The sequence below is a fragment of the Sander lucioperca genome, chromosome 21 (genome assembly GCF_008315115.2).
Source record: "Sander lucioperca isolate FBNREF2018 chromosome 21, SLUC_FBN_1.2, whole genome shotgun sequence".
In the NCBI taxonomy this organism is placed as follows: domain Eukaryota; kingdom Metazoa; phylum Chordata; class Actinopteri; order Perciformes; family Percidae; genus Sander; species Sander lucioperca.
The window spans coordinates 6,618,220-6,638,299 of record NC_050193.1 but is presented as its reverse complement, the minus strand read 5'-3'; the positions used below and the strand labels follow the sequence as shown (position 1 = coordinate 6,638,299).

The 20,080-nt window shown below is 41.3% G+C and overlaps 1 protein-coding gene across 4 annotated transcripts in view; it reads left to right on the top strand.

Annotated features, from left to right (window-relative positions):
• Window positions 1–649: 649 nt before the first annotated feature.
• col5a3a (collagen, type V, alpha 3a) overlaps window positions 650–20,080 on the top strand; it is a 50,956-nt gene continuing 31,525 nt past the window's right edge. For 2 of the 4 annotated variants that reach the window (XM_031312778.2, XM_035996893.1), the window contains exons 1-5: window positions 650–939; window positions 12,402–12,569; window positions 12,864–13,080; window positions 13,570–13,732; window positions 18,597–18,719. In XM_031312778.2, coding sequence (XP_031168638.1) covers window positions 816–939; window positions 12,402–12,569; window positions 12,864–13,080; window positions 13,570–13,732; window positions 18,597–18,719 — 795 coding nt within the window. In that variant the 5' untranslated portion in view covers window positions 650–815. The remainder of the gene's footprint in view (window positions 940–12,401; window positions 12,570–12,863; window positions 13,081–13,569; window positions 13,733–18,596; window positions 18,720–20,080) is intronic. The other 2 variants (XM_031312779.2, XM_035996894.1) reach the window with 1 other exon arrangement.

Genomic DNA, 20,080 nt, shown 5'->3' with positions numbered 1-20,080 from the left:
TAACCTGAGGTGATTCAGCCTCCAGCTTCAACCTAGACAAGCATTACAAAAAACGCAGCAGCAATGCTGGGCTGCTGAGATTATACTGATGGTGCAGACAACCTGCCCTGGCCTGGCCTGGTATGCAAACACCTGACTCCATGAACTGGTCAGGGATGTGTAATGTTCAGATGTATTTAACTAGTGCTATGTGCGAAGTTTAAAGCTTGGATACATCCTCCAGCTTCAAATGATTTAGCCCAAAACCTCTGATCTTCACTGGTAGGTGAAAGTTAATTAACAGGGAACCAAATAACAAGAATTTAAAAAAGAGAGATATCTGAACATTTTGCATCATGATCATCATGATCAAAATTAATAATATGGTCACTGTTTTCAATCATCCTGTTCAAATCTAATGTAATCATGTATACATTCAGGTGCTGTGCCTCTTGTTGTAGTCACTGTGGATATATAGGCTGGCTAGATCTGCAAAAAATCAGGAAACTGACAAGTAACTATGTAACTTATGTGGGTAATGACCACCTTTAAGAAGTGAAACCTCACAAAGGATCGCTAGAAATAGCCTAAATGTGATTTAAGATGGAGTTTTCTGCCGTCCTAATGGGAGGGGGAGAGGCGGAGGAGGTGGAGCGCAGAGGGAGGGAGTGATGGCGAGAGGGAGAACTTGAATGAGAGGGGCAGAGCGAAACTGAGAGGAGCCACCACAACAAAACTTCTCCAACAATCAAGCAAGTGGAACTACAGACCGGCATCTCTCCTTTTCTCCCCGCATGGCTGCTGAGTTCCTGCAAATCTAACTTCAGTGTAAAGTTATGGTGGTGGAGGCAGAGGGGGGTCTCCGCTTGGAAAAGATGGACCATGTAATAAGGACCAGGTCGCGCAGGAGAATACCGCTATTTATTTGTATCCTGCTTCACGTAACGACGACACAAGCTGGTAAAGTAGCCTATCTATTTGAACATTAAAGATGAACTGTGTCCTTTATCTAAGTTTCCGTGACTTTTTTTTCCAGGCACCATCACTCATCACTTGGTCCCCAGCCAACACTTGGCGCAAAAGCATCTTTACTGTCTTTTAAGGATAACTTTGGATCCTTCAGAACCGTGCACGTGCAATTATGCATAAGATATTTTTGTGTATGCTTACGTATTAATTACCCGCGTCATTGCTCAAGGAGCACATTTTGATTGATTCAGCTTTTCATGCTCTAGTTTGCATTTTTAATTGAACACATTTCCAAGGTTTTGAATTTAGTGTGATCTTCCTGCGTCAGGTGAGCTGTAAGACGTACAGCGACCGGAGATGTATGATGTCATGTTCGAGTTTGCTTGTGACCAGCGTCGGTTTACTGTGAAAAGGTTTAACGTTGGCTTGAGAAAGAGGTGGATGGCTGAACACTGACCGAACTGAGTAGATTAAAATTCCTGTCATGGATCTGTTTAATGTGCCCTCTGCCCACATAGGTCTTAAGTGAAGGCGCTTGCACGAACACTCTTACTGCCTTAGTTGTGATTATTCTGGCACATTTAATTATTTAACATGTTTTATTGTAGGCTACTACCTCAGGTCATATTTTACACACTATGACTTGTAGGAGTGAATTAGCTGGACACATTTTTCAATTATCCACCTGCAAGAAGAGGGCCTGGTCTCTGTCAAACAGCTCTCTCTCTCTCTCTCTCTCTCTCTCTCTCTCTCTCTCTCTCTCTCTCTCTCTCTCTCTCTCTCTCTCTCTCTCTCTGTCTGTCTGTCACAGTGTCCTGGTGTCCACATTTGTTGCACTTTCATGCTTGTTCAGCAAGTGCTGCACCCATTTTAAGATCTCTATGTTCCCAAGATAACCAGTAACCAGCTTGTGCATACAACTGTATGTCATTTGGCCCACTGCTATCTGTCACCCACACAGGCCCGGCTGCATGCCCTGTGGCCGTGTCCTGAGTATCTTCAACTGGCAGCCAACTATTTCCTCGCAGGTGCTGCTGCTTAGAGACTCCCTGATGGAGCACCATGCCTCAACAGCAGGAGTTAACCCTGTGGTCACATTTTCACTTGCTTTCCACATGCACCCACTTTATGGCTGGCAGGATTTGATGGAATCCATTGGCTGACATAAAGCGATGGCGGGAGGAAGTGGGCCAACTGACATAATCACATTTAAGTGACACAGCGGCTGTGGTGTCCACTGCTCTCTAATGAGGGCCTGTGAAGTGAGAGGATGAGATGATTTAAAAGTGCCTGGGACATATGGTGGTGCTGATATGGCTGTCTTAGATATGTGCATGTGATGTGTCTAGGTCTGTGCATGTTTGTGTGCATGTGTGTGTGTATTACAGTGCCAGAATGTTTTCCCATATGCTTTCTGTGTGTGTTCAAGAGAGATGAGAGAGTACTTTGTAGTCATGTTTGCTGACAGGAAGTGAGACATTCTTGCACACGTCCACAGCTAGTTTCAGTTAGAATCTTCTGTTCTTTTTTTGCCTCACACACATTTTTGTTCAGTTTTCCTTTCTTTCTTTCTTTCTTTTTTTCTGTTCCTGGGAATAGGGGGTGTTTGTTTTTATTTTCAATGCCTTATCCTTGCCTGATCTTTTACATCACCGTTCTCCTCTTGCTCATGCTCTGCCTCATCCTTGACTGGTTCTACGACAGAGGGGAAATCGTGCATACAGCCCCCTCACTGTCTCCTGTTTGATCCAGCCTCCTTGCCATTCCTGCACCAGACTCCCAAAGGAGAACGGCACGCCTTTTTCGCCTTTGATACAGCAACAAATTAGTGGCAAATGAAAACAAATGAAAAAGTCAGCTGAATTTAGCAGGATATACGACTAGGAAAAGAGGATTTTTACAGCTACAACAGCTCTAGCGTTTTCTTCTGTTATGTGAATTTGTGTTTCTGTAATGGAAACATTAAACATCAGAGATGCTGATGTCTGTCCCTAGTTGCTGATACTGCAAGTGTCATATCAAACTGCTTCTCAGACTCTTTGACAAAGCAAACTGTTTTGAATCCCACCAAGTCTTTAAGAATTAGAAATTGCGCTGAAATGCTTCATGGCGCTGAAATGCAATCTATAGTATTCAACACACATCTGGCTTCCAGAAACTCAGTAACTCTCTTCCCCTCAGGCGTCTATGGCTGTGTTTCTGATCACTGGATGCTTCAAGAAGCTTTCTGTGGGACTAGTTGGTGATGCTTCCTGTAGAATTGCAATGAGCAGTCATCAGAGGGGCTGACTTATTTGCAGTGTCCCCTTACATGTCATCTGCCTCTTTATCTTACTTTATGGGCTTTAGAAAAAGTTTTATCCATCACATACACATGAACATTTCAGTAGAGGCCACAGTAGTAATCTTTCCTTCCAAAGCCATCTGTAGAGTCTTAAAAACAATATGCTACCCTTAATGACATTGTGACCTGGCTCATATTTCAACTTCTCTGAACCTGCCAAGTGTCCTTTAGACACTAAGCTGCGAACACAGATGCCCACAACTTGTTGAGAATTTCTTTAAAGTGTCTGTCAGAAGCACAAAGAAACAGGACTCTAAAGGAGCATGTGTATACAGTATATACCTGTCTTACACATGGTGTGTGCGGCATATAGTGTTATACTTTGATTTTGCCAGCTCTGGTGTTACACTCCATAATGGCTGCCTCAATGTTATGATGTCTGAGAGACTAAATGGCAGCTTGGGGTTGAAACTTGAATGGGCTTGGTCATGTGTATGCTTGCATGTTTGTATCAAGCTAATCCTCTGTGTGTGAGGTATGCATGCACACGTGCATAAGAAATTATGTGTGTGAACTTGTATTTGTTGTGGTGGTGTGTTATGATACATATTTATGATGACCTGATATCCTCGGAAGGATAAAGAGATGAGAAAATATCTTCCAAAATCAGGTCATTATAAACACTCCCCCCACCTCTTGAAGAGAGTTTAGTGATTAGAATTGGTGTCAGACTAGGTCAAGGGCCAGTGTTAGGTATGTAGTGGATATTATGGTAAGGGAATGTTTACTTTAGTCAGAACAGTAAAAAAAGAACATCCTCACAAGTATAAAGGTAAAATGTGTTTTCTGTATGTTTATGTGGAAGGCCTGTCAAGTTATGAGCTTTGAGAGGCAGGTGTTTTCTCAATGGGCCAAGCCGCTTTTGGCCTGTCGGCCCATCATGCTGTGAACAAACATGAGCAGAACAAACTGTGAAGATTGAAGAATGTGGTGCTGATGTGAATTGGAAGAAAATGTGTAATCAGATGCCGCCAGAATCTTGCAGCTTCAACAAGAAAAGTAACAACAGGACGCAACTACTGACCCATATTCAGCAGAGCACTCTAAACAAGCTACATTGTTTTTAGTATTTGAATAATAATTTGTGCATTTCCCTCATGTAGTAAAAATTGACCAAGGAGATATGCTAGAGTGCTAAGTGGCCTACATATGTGACTCTGAGAGCTATGTAAGTCCACTAAATATGGTGCGGAAATGCTAGGATGGTAAGGTTAGATGAGAATAAACAAGGCCCCTGCATTTGTGCAAATGTTAGATATGATACATCATATATGATATACACTGAGGCATGTTAAAGTGGCTTTATGTAACTTTCAGTTTGTGTTGATTCTAGTGGCCGCTTTGGACAAAAGCGGTAGTGTTTTTACCACACCTGCTGTCGTAAAGGTATTTTCTTTATGGTGCTGTATTGCCCACTGTAGATTACTGAGTTAGCGTTATGGGAAGATCATAGAGTCGTGATGAGTGTTTTGCTTAAGTTACAGATGCATCGTTGCATTTCAAGTGTAGCATCCGGTAACTTAGCCTACTTTGGATGTCTTGTGAGCTAAACCGGGTATCACTGTCACTGTTACGAGCCAAAGCATTAAGAGATTGTTGTAGCAACTAGAGGTGCAACGATGAATCGATTAATCGATTAGTTGTCAACTATTAAATGAATCGCCAACTATTTTGATAATCGATTAATCGTTTGAGTCATTTTTTTATAAAAAAAAAATAAGATTTCTCTGATTCCAGCTTGTTAAATGTGAATATCTTCTAGTTTCTTCTCTCCTTTGTGACAGTAAACTGAATATCTTTGAGTTTTGGACAAAACAAGACATTTGAGGATGTCATCTTAGGCTTTGGGAAACACTGATCCACATTTTTCACCATGTTTTGACATTTTTATAGATCAAACAACTAATCGATTAATCGAGAAAATAATCGACAGATTAATCGACTATGAAAATAATCGTTAGTTGCAGCCCTAGTAGCAACCAACGTAATAATATCTTAGATTAATATAGAGTATTTTATGAAACCCACGGACACTTTACACAAGTAACGTTACAGGGAAAAGAAAATAGTAAGCCAACACAAACACGGAGTAAAAGGAAAACCTCTGCGCTAAATGGAAGCGGTACGTTATTTAATGTGGGCTACTGACGTACAACCACATTGCGCGTTGTAAAGTTATTTTATGAATAAAATAGACATATTACTTACCTGAGGGCCAATTCGGGGTCGGTTTTGAATTATTTACAATCCCGTAATTGTCTCCATCTGTTGAAAGTCCGACCGAGTGTGACTTACGTTATCCTTGTCTTTCACTTACCTATTCCCTTTTATCTTTTAGTTGTTTTTCGTTTAATTTCCTTCTTTCCTGTGATGGTCCTGCCCCAGTATCAGCCATCACTACAACAGAACTTCTAAAATAACGTTAAAATACAATTAGGCATATATAAAGACATCTCCTGCTTCCTTTTACCTGGCTCCGCTGGCATACGCTAACACAGGCTTTTTTCCGGTGTTAAAAAGAAATCTGTGACCCTTCAGAATGTGTTACTGTAGCGCCGTCTACCTGCCGCAAATCATTCCATAATTTTGCGGGCAAAATCGGACCCGGCAGATGCCTTACTAAAAACTATATAAAAATAGCGTTCTTTTCATTTTCATTTGCTGTTACAGGTCAGTAAAGACCATTGTATGAAAAAAGACAGAACTTCAGAAACATTAAAAAATTACATATAGTCCCTTTAAGTACATACATTGTCGTTTATCATACATTATGTCCGGTTTATCATTGTAGTTAGGAGAGGGTCAGTTAGTAGATTCCCTACAGTCTATATACAGTATGGTGTATATTATAAGAATGTGCATGCACAATAAATGGTTGCAACAGTTGTTTGTATAACACATGAAACTTTTGAAAAAGAAGACAAATTAATGCATACAGTATTGCTTGTGCTTTTCTTACAGGGTGGTCTCTGCAGTGTCGTTTGTATGTAAATCCAGAACATTTCCTGTTGCTAGTTAACTCAGATCTATTCTTCCACTATTTTAGTGCCTGTGCAGCTCAGCATAAAAACTCTACAGCCACAGAATCTCGTACATCGGCCATAACCTTTGTGTTACCTCGTATCTCTTCATGCTACACAGACGAGAGCATAACCATATGTAAATATTAATAATGTGGTATTTCAAATAATTTGGTATTACAGACTATATGACCTAATGTTAGGCACTGCTAGTCTCTTTCATTGTATATAATAATAATAATAATAATCATAACAATAATCATGACTTCATAACCCCTCAGAATATGTTAAAAGCCATTCCCAGCAGTCGTCTACAAACAGCTGACTTGACTTGCTCCTAAATTCTCAGCAATAACTCAAAGCAGACCCAACCACAAAGTACATTCAGGGCGAGAACTATCATTGCCTCTCAGTTTGCATACTTCCAGCCCTACAAATTTACTTTTGCCATAGATATTTCTAACACGCTCTTCTTTGTTTTCAGACTGATCTCATGAAGTGGCGTATGTAAGACACGCCAATTCGTATGCCATTCGCTTTTTAGCGTGTTTATCAACGCCGTTTGGCCTCCATTGGCTTGCATTACCTTGCGATTGCGTGTGAATTGATGCCGTAGCGAGTAGTATGAAAGGGCAAAAATCTGCGTAGGGAGGTTGGTCGGGGTGGAGGATGGGTAAAACATTGGACTTTTTCCTTCGTGTCCCCCGTGTGATGTTTCCGTTCCACGTTTGTTCTTTTCTTAAACCCAACCCCGTTCTTCTTTTCCTAATCCCAACCGGTTCTTCTTTTCCTAAACTCAACCCGTGTGGCGTTTCCTAAACCCAACCGTAGCCTCGCGATAACACATAGCCTCGCGATAACACGCCACGTGGCTTTAGAAAGTGGCGTGTATGTTTACGCTGTGACGTTGCAGACTGCCGTCCACTGTATACAGTGTAGACATACACGCAGATAGCTCAACATGCGTACAGATAACACGCCACTTGGCTTTAGGAAGTGGCGTGTATGTTTACGCGAAGTTATGATGGCATGTTGTTGTTTTACAGTAATGACCCTGTTTACAAGAACTAAAGAAGTGTGTTTGACAGATAAAATAATACAGTGATTCAGAGAGAAATTTTGACTAGGGCAGAGGTCCAAAGTGCTGTTGTTTTCCCTCTGTGGGCGTTATAATTGAGCTACATATGAACAGTGCGCAGGCTGTTTGGTCATACTAGTGTAACTCTGTGTGTGCAGTCAGTGTACCATTCTTATTTGGCTGGTTATGTGTTCAGAGGGTGTATTAGCTCTCCTCACCTCATAGTGTTCTTGTGCACACACAGCAGTGACCCAGACAAAAGGTCACACCCACTGCTAATTAGATTAAGGCTGTTCTTCATGTAGCCTGGCAGAAACGATGTCTGGATTTATTCAACCACTTCCTCTGGATCAATTTTTTTTATTATTAATCACCACATGTTTTACAGCTTACTGAATTTAAAACATTTTCTGAAGAAATGCCAACAGAAACAGTAGTTTTTACAAAGAGTTACATTTCACAAAAAGTGTTGCTTTTCCTTCTGTCATCTCAGGGTGTTGTCCAAGATACTATGGGAATTTTTCACTGATTCATTTGGGCTTAATTTCTTGTTAAAATTCCTCAGTTCCCATGCACAATTGTTTTTGACAGAGTTGTATTGTGTGTGTGCGAGTGGTATTTTTTCAGGCTGAACTGGGAGTGTAGGTGGTGTGAGTCATAAAGAATGTCTTCAGAGACATTTTCTTGAGAAACACAGGAAACACATTATGTCCATGTATAACTGAAGTGGTGCTGAGTTGGAGGGACTGTGTCAAGTGTCACACAGTCAGAGAGGATACACTGATGTAGACTGTTTAGTGGAATTTCCAGCGAATAGAGCATGATCTGTGAGATGGACTGTTCAGCTCTTTTCTGTCAGGAAGCCTGTGGACTGCTCTGTTGCTGGGTAGACATGGTTGTCTCATAGAAAAATCACAAGAAAAAGAAGGCAGAAATGCCAGATGTCTGTGAAATTGCTGGATGTTTCAGCTCCTTCCCATGTACTCTGACCTTTTGTGATTGGACAGTCTGAGTCATCAGTCCTTAGAGATTGTATGATTCTATTTCAAACATGCTGAGCCATACCAACCATCTTTAAAGGTCCCATGGCATGACATTTTCACTTTATGAGGATTTTTAACATTAATATGCATTCCCCCAGCCTGCCTATGGTCCCCCATTGGCTAGAAATAGCAATAGGTGTAAACTGAGCCCTGGGTATCCTGCTCTGCCTTTGAGAAAAATAAAGCTCAGATGGGCCGATCTGGAATCTCCTCCTTATGAGCTCATAAGGTGCAAGGTTACCTCCCCTTTCTCTGCTTTGCCCGCCCAGAGAATTTGGCCCACCCATGAGAGAGAAAGAGACATCATGGCTTTCAAAGTGGCAGTTGGTCAAGGCCACACCCCCACTCTCCACCTTGCCCCCCCTCTCTCCTCCTCAATAGCTACAGACACAGAAATTGCACATCCTAAGTAAAGCTCATTGTGGGACTGGCTCTAGTGGCTGTAATTCTGCACCAAGGCTGAATTTCGGGAAAGAGACTTCAGATACAGTATTAGGGGACCACTAAGGTCTATATAAAAGCATCCAAAGAGCACCATGTCATGGGAGCTTTAAGTTGTGGGGACAGCATGCTGCACTGGCCGACAATATAACCAAGAAGGTTGGGAGTTCTGTCTTTCAGTGACCATACCAGAGTGTTGATCTCATTTATGCCCATCCACTCTTGCTACACTTCTTTAGAAGTAAGATAATTTGACAGGTGAGGTAAGGACATGAATGATTACCACAAAGCCTAATGAGATGCAAGCAAAACCTGCTGAGACAGTCAGTGCTGCAGGAAAGGTAAAGAGGCTGCAAGAATTGGCATAACTTAAGGTGACATCAATGGATCCAAAACAGGGAATAGATAACTGTCTTTTATTGATTGCTGCATAGATCCAGACTTCATCTGGCCACCAGCCTCATAAGCCTGGGAGTTTCGTCTTGACACCGCCATATGTGTGTGTATATATATATATATATATATATATATATATATATATATAAATATATTCAATGGATAAATATATTCAATGGATATCCAACATAAACTTGGTTGTATTTTTTCTGGGTCATGCTTATATTTAACTAGATTTTGATGTTGTTGCAGCAGCTATCAGGTTTTTCCCACATTCTCTGAATCAGCCTGCCAAACTTATAACAGTTTACTTTGCAAACTCGGGTGTGGGATGCCTATTATTCACTGCACGTTTAACTGACCGATCATTGTGAATGCAGTTTCTTTTTTTGGAGGAATTTCTGCTGCTTGTCTCAGATTTCTCCCTTTGGCATTGTTGCACATCTCGACTGTTCTCTATTGTTTTGAGAGTGTCAGAGGTCAACAGTCTCCTGACAGCCTATAGTTGGAGCATGTTTAGAATTGGGCAACAGTTTTTTTTTATTTTTTTTTTTTATTTTTTATAAATGTATAGTGGTTGAGGCAGAAATGTACTTAATACGGTTCATGGGGTGTATTGACATATCATCTTTGGATTACTTGAAATTAAACAATTCTGCTGAAAAGTTTAATTGTGTTGTTTTAAGATCATTTTGTCAGGTGCTGTTCTGGATGGGCTGACAGAAACACAAGAATCCCGTATAATTAGACCCATGTTGCTTCAATTTAGAACATTATTCAGACTGTTCCAAACATCACTGCCTTATGGCCTCTTTTTCTCTCTGTGCATGAGTATTTTTACTGGAGTCTGACCTTTGACTAAAACACTAACTTTAAACTTTGCTATCCCAACGGAAATTGATTTGCAGTCAAGGCCACAACAGAGCTACAAAGAGCTCATTTGGGATCAGACAAAGACAGAGACACTTCTACCGATTCAATTAAATACAAACATTAAGGATTAGGACCCAGGCATGATGTAAAGTGCAAAGTAAACTGTTGTAAATAATAAAGTGCTTCGACAGAAATGCAAATGCAAATGTATTCAAGCTTTTAGCTACAAAAATAAGAGAGACTCTGGTGTGGCATGTCTTTGTTTTTTGCTTCTGAAGTGGCAGCCTGATTATGGCATTCAAGGATGCAGCCAGCCTTTTGATGACTTTGTTACTGTAAGGTAAATGTCATGAAGTTTGTTGCAACCAAAACATTCCCTTTACTCTCCAACTTAACCAGCATTGTCAGGTGACCATATAAAACCAAAAGACAAAAAGCCTTGACGTGAATGTGAGAATGTGAAATCAAAAACAATGTCAGTGTCCTTGATGTAAGTGTGTGTGTGTGTGTGTGTGTGTGTGTGTGTGTGTGTGGGGGGGGGGGGGGGGGGGGGTAACCTTATTGCTTGACATTTAGGTCTTGGTTCAGTGTCATGATGGCTAGAGCAGATTTGAAAATTATCCAAAATGACTGTGTGTGGGTGAATATTCATTGGTGCCGCTTGCACATAATAGACTGAGGTTTCTGTTGTTGCAATTTCTGTAATTATTTAATTTACACTGCTTGTTTACGACTCTATATACATTCAAAATGTAAACCCTGAGGTCTTAAATACCTTTAGATCTGTACCTTATGTTTTCTATTGTTGGAGCCTGGCTGTAATTCATAGCTTAACCTATTTACAGCCCTGTTGCCATGCCAGGGGACTGGGAGGGCGAGCTCTCAAAGCTGCTCAGAGTAAACGGCCTCTGCTATGCAAATAAATGATGCAATAAAATGTATAACGTGGTACTTTTCTGCAAGCAATGTCTGCGCAACGGTAAACTCTCTCCACATGTTTAATTAACAAGGAATATAAAAGGTGAACTCTGAATGAGCAACAAGAGCTGCAGGAGGCAATTTGGGTTTAGGATCCTCATTTCAGATGCCTGGAATGCTAAGTGCTGAGTTTCCCTGAACAGGCTCTCATATCAGCTGGTGGGAGACTAGCTGTGCACAAAACTCTGATCCTGGCTAATGCTTACGGCAGCACTTTATCTACAGAACATCTGATAACATGACCAGCAGACTGCAAATAATGCTCAGGTTCATTGTAATGAGAGAACCAGCACTGGGAGAAACCTCATATCTACAGAGGCATTTGCTCAACAACAAAAAATCTCCATCTTAACAATTCATTAGCTCGGTTTTCCTGTTTATAATTGAAATCAACTTGCTTCAAGTGTTTTCATGAGAATATTTTCTGTTGGTAGTTTTACATCAATTGGCCATATTCTGTTCTCTAATCTTGTTTTCAGATATTTACTTGCACTTTTGAACAAATAAATAAACAAACAAATAAAACAGTCTTACCCCCTTAGCAGAAATGTTTAATTTCTCGGGAGACTAAGCTTTGGAAGGTTTAATACAAAACTAGCTGCCTTGTTAGGGCAGATGTTTTAGCAGCGAGACTATATGAATCACTGATGCGTTTATTTGTGCCAGTGAAGTGTTCAAATTCTGAGAAATGCGATGCGGACATATTGTTCCTCGCTGGTGCAGGGTGAGCGGTGTGCAGGTGTCAGCTGTCAGGTGTGCTGCAGTAGGATTATGGGTTAGGCTGTGTACCACCCCTATCCTATAATAACACCCACAGAAGCCTGGCCACCTGCCGCCACATCTCAGAGGAGCTCGGCTCTTCCGACTGCTAGGAAGCAGGAAGCCTCCACACTTTAAAACCAGCTTCCAGCCACACTAAACCCTGCTCTTCAGCTCGGTAACAACCAGCACTTAACTGAGCCAGACAACAAAGTGCTGTCACACTGGTAGAGTTTAAGTGTTGCACTGACATGACTAAAAGCTTGCTGCTGTAATCTGCCACAAGCTCCACCCTATCATAAGTAGTTTTTTCATTTCACAAGTTTTTCCTAAAATGCTATAAACAGGAATAAACAGAAAGCAGGGCTTATTTACAAGCATGTCAAGTTGTCAACAATATTGTGTTTAAAGCAATAGAATCAGATCTGTGAGCATTAAATACAATAAACAACTATATTTCCTCTATCTGCTCTATAACAATGTACAGATGGTTCATTTTTTTTCTTTCTTTTCATTTCCAGCTGATCCCATTGATGTTCTGCGAGTGCTGGATCTGTCAGAGAACATGGAGGGGGTGTCCTTGGAGGCTGGTCTCTGCACCAGCAGGAGGGGCTTGGAGGAGAGCGACCTGGCCTACAATATAGATAAAAAGATCCAGCTCAGTGCTCCAACCAAACAGCTCTTCCCTGGTAGTGGACTTTTATCCAATGAGGATTTCTAGAAAATGCAAAAAGCTCTCAAATGTGTTCTCTCCTCAGTAAAACTTTAAGAGATCTGACTTTGAACTCCCTTTGCTCTTTCTCATGGGTGCTCACTGTCTTCATGGGCAATATGTTGCATCAGTATTATCTTTACTCAGGTCTCACTGGCAGCGTGTGGTGCACGCATGTTACAAAAATATCTGTTCCCTGCTGTGCTCTCTCTTGTATGACTTACCAGCTCTCCTCTCCTCTCCTCTCCTCTCCTCTCCTCTCCTCTCCCAGATTCCACCAAATTTCCAGAGAATTTCTCTGTGATGACTACAGTGCGTGCTAAAAAGGGCTCCCAGTTCTTCCTGCTTTCAGTGTATGATGACCAGGGGGTACAGCAGCTGGGGCTGGAATTGGGCCGTTCGCCTGTCTTCCTGTATGAGGACCAGCATGGGCAGCCCACACCGGAATTGTATCCCATCTTCAAGAAGATCGACCTGGCTGATGGAAAGTGGGTAGTTTAAGGGCCTATAGCATCTCCATTAGAGAAGATATGAATGAACTATCTGCCTTTCTGTTGATTTAACAGCACACTGTATCTGTGATGTGTCTGCAGTAGATCAGACCCACCAGCACTCTGTAATTTATATTACAGTAACTGTGGTTGTATAACTTTCCCAAGCCTTGAAATCTGAGGTGGGCCTCACCTTTCTGTAGCCTGATTCATACAGCTCACTCCATGTGCTTAACTTTAAGTGACCTTAAAGGTAATAAGATGCTTGCGAAGCGCTTCCTTCAATGATTTGAGGAAATCAATCCTTCATATTTTCAGGCTCAAATGCACGTCTGGTTTGCCTCACTTGAAAGAGATGTGAAACAGCTCTTTGCATCATTGATTCTGCTGGGTAACAGACAAAATACTTGCGCTTCTACATTTCCACAATACCTCCTTCCAAGGCTCAACCGTCTGTAAATTCTCTCTCGCACTTTGTTCTTTCAGATGGCACAGGATAGCCTACAGCGTGCAGGACAAGTCTGTGACCCTCTACTTAGACTGTAAGAGGGTAGAGACCCTGGATCTGCTGCGAGGGGACAACGCTGTAGTCAGCACAGACGGTGTCACTGTGTTTGGCACTCGGCTGCTAGACGAAGATGTATTTGAGGTAGGATATTATAAAATTATGGGAGCCTCTGAAACCAAGTGTTTTACTATGGTGTGATACTCTTTAATTTTGTTTTAGTTTTATTATTGTATTCATCCAAAGTTTCAACAGGTCTGTTTGGGCAGTTACTAAAAAGATAGAATGAAAAGAATAAAAAATGCAGTTGATTGCTACCAAGTGTGTTTCTTTGTGAATGTCTTCATTAAAGTTGACAAAGGAAGTAAGTGAGAGTCGGTATCATGTGAACTTTGTGTTATTATGTAAGTATATAGGTTTGATCATGGGAAACTGTTTCATTTGAGTAAAATGCAATGCATATTATTTGAATTATCTGACAAGGCGCTGTAGGACACTTGTATGACTTACACTACATCACATTTAACCAAATTCAGTATGTTTTATCCACACTGCCGCTGACTTGAACATTTCCCGTTGAGCAAAGTGATAAGAATTTGGATAGTTTGTTGATCAGATTAGAAAACCTCTTCATACTGCACCAATGGCCAATCATTGCTAATATCCACTTTCTTTTCAATTCTTCCCAAGATCTAAAACATACCATATATCAGGCCTATATTTGGAGAAATGTGCATAAAAATGCACAAGAAATAGAATCTTGGGTTTGAATAGTTTCCTCTATAACTTGAATGCATACATCAAATTGTATATGATCTATACAGTATCATACATTATACAGTTGTGTCTAGGAAATGGTTGGATAAGCAGAATATAAATTGTATTTGGTACTTACTACCCCTACCTTTAAAGCTACTTAAGAAAAGATTTAAAAGGGAAAATCTGGCTATTGGGTGGCAGGGGTCTTAGGTCAATGAAGTGCTGCAAGAACAAAGCAATGCAGAAGAAAAGAGATGTTTGGGAGGGAGTGGGGATGAGGGGACGTGTTGTTCAGACATGCTCAGCCTCATCATTTCCATTGCAAAGCCAAAAATTACACATTCTTTTTGCTTTTTGGACTTGTCAGTATAGATCTGTCTGTGTTGATGTGAGCTTGAATGGCCAGCTGTGCAGTAAGAAACATGCTTGACTGTGAATGTGTGTTTGGTCAGGAAAAATACCTGCTTCTTGTGGCTACACATGTTGGGCTTTTTTTAAATCACTGAGTAGCAGGGGACATGTATCACAGATAAAGTGACTTAAGTCTTTCCAAATTGTGTCTTCCTAAAAATAAGATCATTTTAAGTACATATCTTGAGTTAAGAGCATTATAATATGTATCAGTATGTTGGGAAAACAAGGATGAGCAAGAAGATTCAGACTAAGCTCTGGGAGTGTCCAGTCCAATTCCTCTTTCCTCTTCCAGTAACCTTTATTGTCATAAGTCATTCTTGGTGCTTCCCATGACAATATGCAACCCCTGCTCTATTGTCATTCCCAATGAGGCTCCACTCTAAATCTCTTGCCCACAGCATGAAATAGAGATCAGCTCAAGCCCCTTCCCCTGCCATGTCCTCGAGGCTCTGTGTCTGCTCAGCAATGGAGCAAGAAAGAAAGAAAGGGAAAGACAGACAGAGGTATAAGGTACAGTCAAGTTCAGAAAATTACCTTCTTCCCAAACCTCTGTCCCCTCAGTGTCCCGAGAATACCCCACACTTTGCAAACGGGAACATACTGTTAAACTTAGAGAGGGAGTGTTGTTATCACTCCCTATTGGCCTAATAGACAGAAACCACAGCCTTCTTCACTTTCACTAGGACTTGGGTTTTGCTTATGTAGTCAATAACTAACTTCCACACATTAACCTTATCTTCCCTGTGACCTAAGAAAGTGACCTAACCCTCTAATGCTATAAGTTACTCTACGCTCCCTTCCTACCCTATCCCTGACAGGCATTCCAGTTTTTAAATTACTTTATACCCCACTCCAGTTAAGAAATGCGTCTCCTTGTGGGCTCTATAAATTTTCCTTTTCAGAAGCAATGGAGACCGTTTCAGCTTTGGTCTTATTCCAAAAACACTCCCATGCCCTTATTCATCATCCTATGTGTAGAGATGATACATTATTTGTGGTGATGACTAATACTCCTCATCTGTTGATCGGATCCATCCTTTAGTCCAACCCATGCAGTTTGTGTGGTCATTGTGGTCATGTGTATCGAAGTTTGCACTTAATTTAATCTAGAAATTGAGTCTTAATATCTTGTTTTCTGTGGAGTAAGTGAAAAATTCTCAAATGAGCCATCTGTTTTAGATTTTTCACTGAAATGTGATGGGAAAATATGAGTTTCACTGTGTGCATTTACAGTACAGTATGCATATGCATATATGTCTGGCTGTGCATATCTAAGCATCAGTGTTGTACACCTCGGGTGAGGCTGGTACCAGGGGAGGAGAGATTAATCAGGATGACCCCTGGGTCTCTGTTCCCAGGCTTTGCTTCTGGGGGAGGAGGCCGGTGTTCCGGCCCAGTTCTCTCAGTGTGGGAGCTCAGCGTGGGAGCATTGGGACTGTGGTCAGCCACTAATGTCTCTATTGCTTCCAGATTGTCCAAAAAATGACGACAAAAGTTGGGTGTTCAAACTCAACACTTGCTCTGCTTGCATTCACAGTAAAGCAAACATCAAACTGTCCACAAGTTTGGAGCTCCTTCTTGGCCGCTGTGTGCCCTGTGTATGTGACTCCAACACGCTGACTGCTTCGATAAGATCCAGACCAGTGTTTATTTCTTAGGAAAATCTGATCCTTTTTGTCTCAATTGTAGTACTGGAAATAAGATGTTTTTTGCTCACTGTTACAGACATGTTGAAACCAAGACCTATCGAGCATATAATTAAAGGCAGCTTTGTTTAAATGCTTAGCAACCCCATCGCTTTACCACACAAATCGGAAAAGCACATTAAATCGGGTCAAGGTCTGTTTAAGGCATAATTTGCCTTATGTCTGATGGTGGTCAGATGTTTTTGGTCAGTCGTGAACATATGTTGCACTTTAAGCAAATGGGGAGCATCAAAATGCTGATTCATTACAGTGAGTTTAATTTCTGTTTTTTCCTTCACCCACACGAGGTTGTGACTAACACAAAAAGGCAAGTCATTTTTTAGAGATTGAGATCTGATTAAGGCACTGCGTATGAGTGAACATCACCTTATATAATATCTAGTTAGTTGTGATTTGATTGGCAAGCTGGCACCACACACCTCATTGCAGACATCAGGGGAAAGCAATGAGGTCACTCTCTGAAACACTAATGAACCTTTGCCAACAGAGCCATGTGTGACTTCATGCAGGGTGTATGCGAGCCATCAGAAATGTGTGGATTCAGCTGAGGAGTTTTCCTTTTCAGGACGTCTACACAGGACGTCCTCTTCTGATGTCTTTGCCCCGTCCTAAATGGAGAATGGCAGAGCACACATGATTTTGGGCAACACATTACTCGCTGAGTGTTTCTAGAGGAAAGAGCCCCTGCTAGGCAAGAAAAACAGGAAAACTTATCTGTGAAAGTGTTGCCTTTGATCTCAAATTGAGATTGGATTAGATTGGATTAACTCCCCGTTGCCTTTCTCTCTTTCGCCCTTTCTCTCTGTCTCTCACCTCAGAGTGCAATCATTTCCTTTGGTTGACACTGGCTTTTGGCTAAAACAGGAAGAAAAAAGGATAGGTGGATAACAACTCCTTTCATGTTTGATGTCATAAATGAAAGCATAATGTCCACAGTCATTCCTAGGTTTACAGTTTTCTGTATGGTGATCCAGACTTTGCGTAGACTTGCTTTGATGACTGCCATGAGCTGTATAAGAAGATATAAGAGCTGGTGGCGGGTAACGGAGAAGCAATATGTTTTGATTTCTTTCACCTCTGGCCACTAAAGCCTAATTAAAGAGATTACAATGGGACTATAATTACCACAGTATCCAGCAGTTAATCTGACTTGATTTATCACAAATGGCTGCCCAGCTGTCCCTGGATAACATTTCACCCGGCAATATGTTTGCAGTGGCCTGCCAGTTACATAGATTCATATCCCTAATGTAATCTAAACATTGTCAAACACTGTGCCATGTGGCTGCCTGCTTTTGGTTTATATTGAATTACTTTCCAACTTGTGTGTCAGAGAATTAACACTGCAGCGTGCAGAGATTTTCACTATCAACTGATCTTTTGAATATATTTCTTTATTCATTATTTAACCTAAAAAATTTCAAAAATAATGACAAATGCCCGTCAAAAACTTATTTAAGCCACACTTGTTGTTAATACTGTTGTCTTAACTAATACTATTTATTTTATAGTAATATATAACTGAGAAAAGCATTTCCAAACCATTGTGCTTGGTATTTTACTCGACAATTTTGTATCTCAGCACTACAGAGCATTATGTAATAATATAATGTTGACAGAAGACAAGAGTGATGTTGAGTGTAAGGCCATTAAAGCTAACAGAGGCTCTGGGCTTAGTGCTGCAGGGTCCAGCAGTGCTGTTTCTGTGCACGTTTGTATATACACACTGGCTATGCCTCCAGGGCAGAATAGGAAGTGAAAGGTCCTGACAGGGGGGGTGGGGAGGGGTGAAAGAGAGCTATTTGACTGTTTTGTGTACACAATCTGGCCCTCTTGGAGTTATGGGAACACAGAGAAGCAATAGTCAGTAGCAATAGCAGTAGTGGCAATTTGATGATGCTACTTTATTATACTTTACTTTACATCTGCAGCCAGTTTTGTGTTCGCTTAGTGTCTGTGGCTTATTGTTACAGGTTCAGTCTTGTGGTCTCTGATCTCTTCACTTTGCATTATTGCAGCTCCTGTGTTTCTGTCAGTACTCCATTTAGATGATTCTGCTTCTCCTGTATGCCTGGCTTTATAACATGACACTTGTCTGTCATTTCTGTCTGCTCTCTGGTTTATTTCAGGGAGATATTCAGCAGCTACTGATTCTGGAGGACCCCCAGGCTGCTGCCAACTACTGTGTAGACTACATACCAGACTGTGACTCTGCGTTGCCCTACAACAGCAAAGCCCTGGTCCTGCAGGAGGTCAGTACTGCCACCAACAGGAAGCAATGCCTAAAACCCACGCAAATCTTTGTACAGTTCTTCGACAGTTGATACAATAAACTATAGCTTTAGGTCACCTCAATTAACTGCAGACACAAAGGTCTGGATATCTTGATTCGTTGTATTGTTTCATTGTGTTTTCCACATTTCCTCAGAGGCCCTGTGTTTTACAATATGTTTTAAGAAATATGATGAGCTTCTACTTCTAGCACTCCTGTTAAAACAAGATTGTGTCCTTCTGGCTGCTAAAGTGGACTTGCAGAAGCCCTTGCTTCACAGCCAACCAGTAAAAGGAGCTCAAGCATGTCTATCAATTGAGCTATGTGTCCTTAAGACTCGTATGATTTACAAGCAGCCAACAGCCCCAGCCAAGAAGATGTCTAAGTACAGTGCAAACATACTGAGTGTTTGCAAAAAGAGACTTGAGAGATTAAGACAGAATAGGCCATCAGTCAAAGGAGTAGTCTTCTTTCAAATGCAGCCAGCAGTGGAGCATTCTTAAGTTCAGGTGCTCTCACACACACATACATAGCGCCGGGAGCCTATAACTCAAACATGATATAATTGCTCTTCCCCTCCTCAAGGCGTGCATAAAACATTGAATCAATCATGGATATGAATTACTGTATATTTCTTTGGTGGCGTGTGAAAGATAGAGATAAGGAGGCATAAGGAGGCAGCCAGAGGAATAGAGGCGGAGAGATGCGAGGATGTATGTGTGTGTGTGTGTGTGTGTGTGTGTGTGTGTGTGTGTGTGTCTGTGTGTCTGTGTGTGTGTGTGTGTGTGTGTGTGTGGCTGAGCTTCAAGGAATACACAGTTTTAACTGAACACTTAAATGTCTTATTTTTCATTCCACATGCATACACGTATATGCATGCACCCTCATGTGAGTGCATGTGTGTCTGCACGCAAATGTGTGCGCCTGGTCATCGATTATGATCTAGAGATGGCTCATTAATGGGTGTGAGCCCAGCTGGCTTTTAAAGAACTACAGCTGAGCAATGAGCTCTGAATCCAGAACATGTCAACATCTGTCACCCCACTGACCTACTTCCCCATCATTCTCCATTACACACTGACCTTGTTTACAAGTGTTTCAGACAGAGGCCATTCATATCACTGACATGAAATGGGCATCACTCTGGAGGATGACACAACCCATATTTGTTCACTTGCCAGAGTACACTAAGAATTAGCAGATCACAGACAGGGTGACCCCACGAGCAAATGTGTCTCTCATTTCATGTTTGCTTTTGGTTGGTAGTAGGTGTCTGACCCTATAAGGGTGTCACAAGACATGTAGGCATCACTTTACTTTTTCGGGCTATTTTCCATGTTG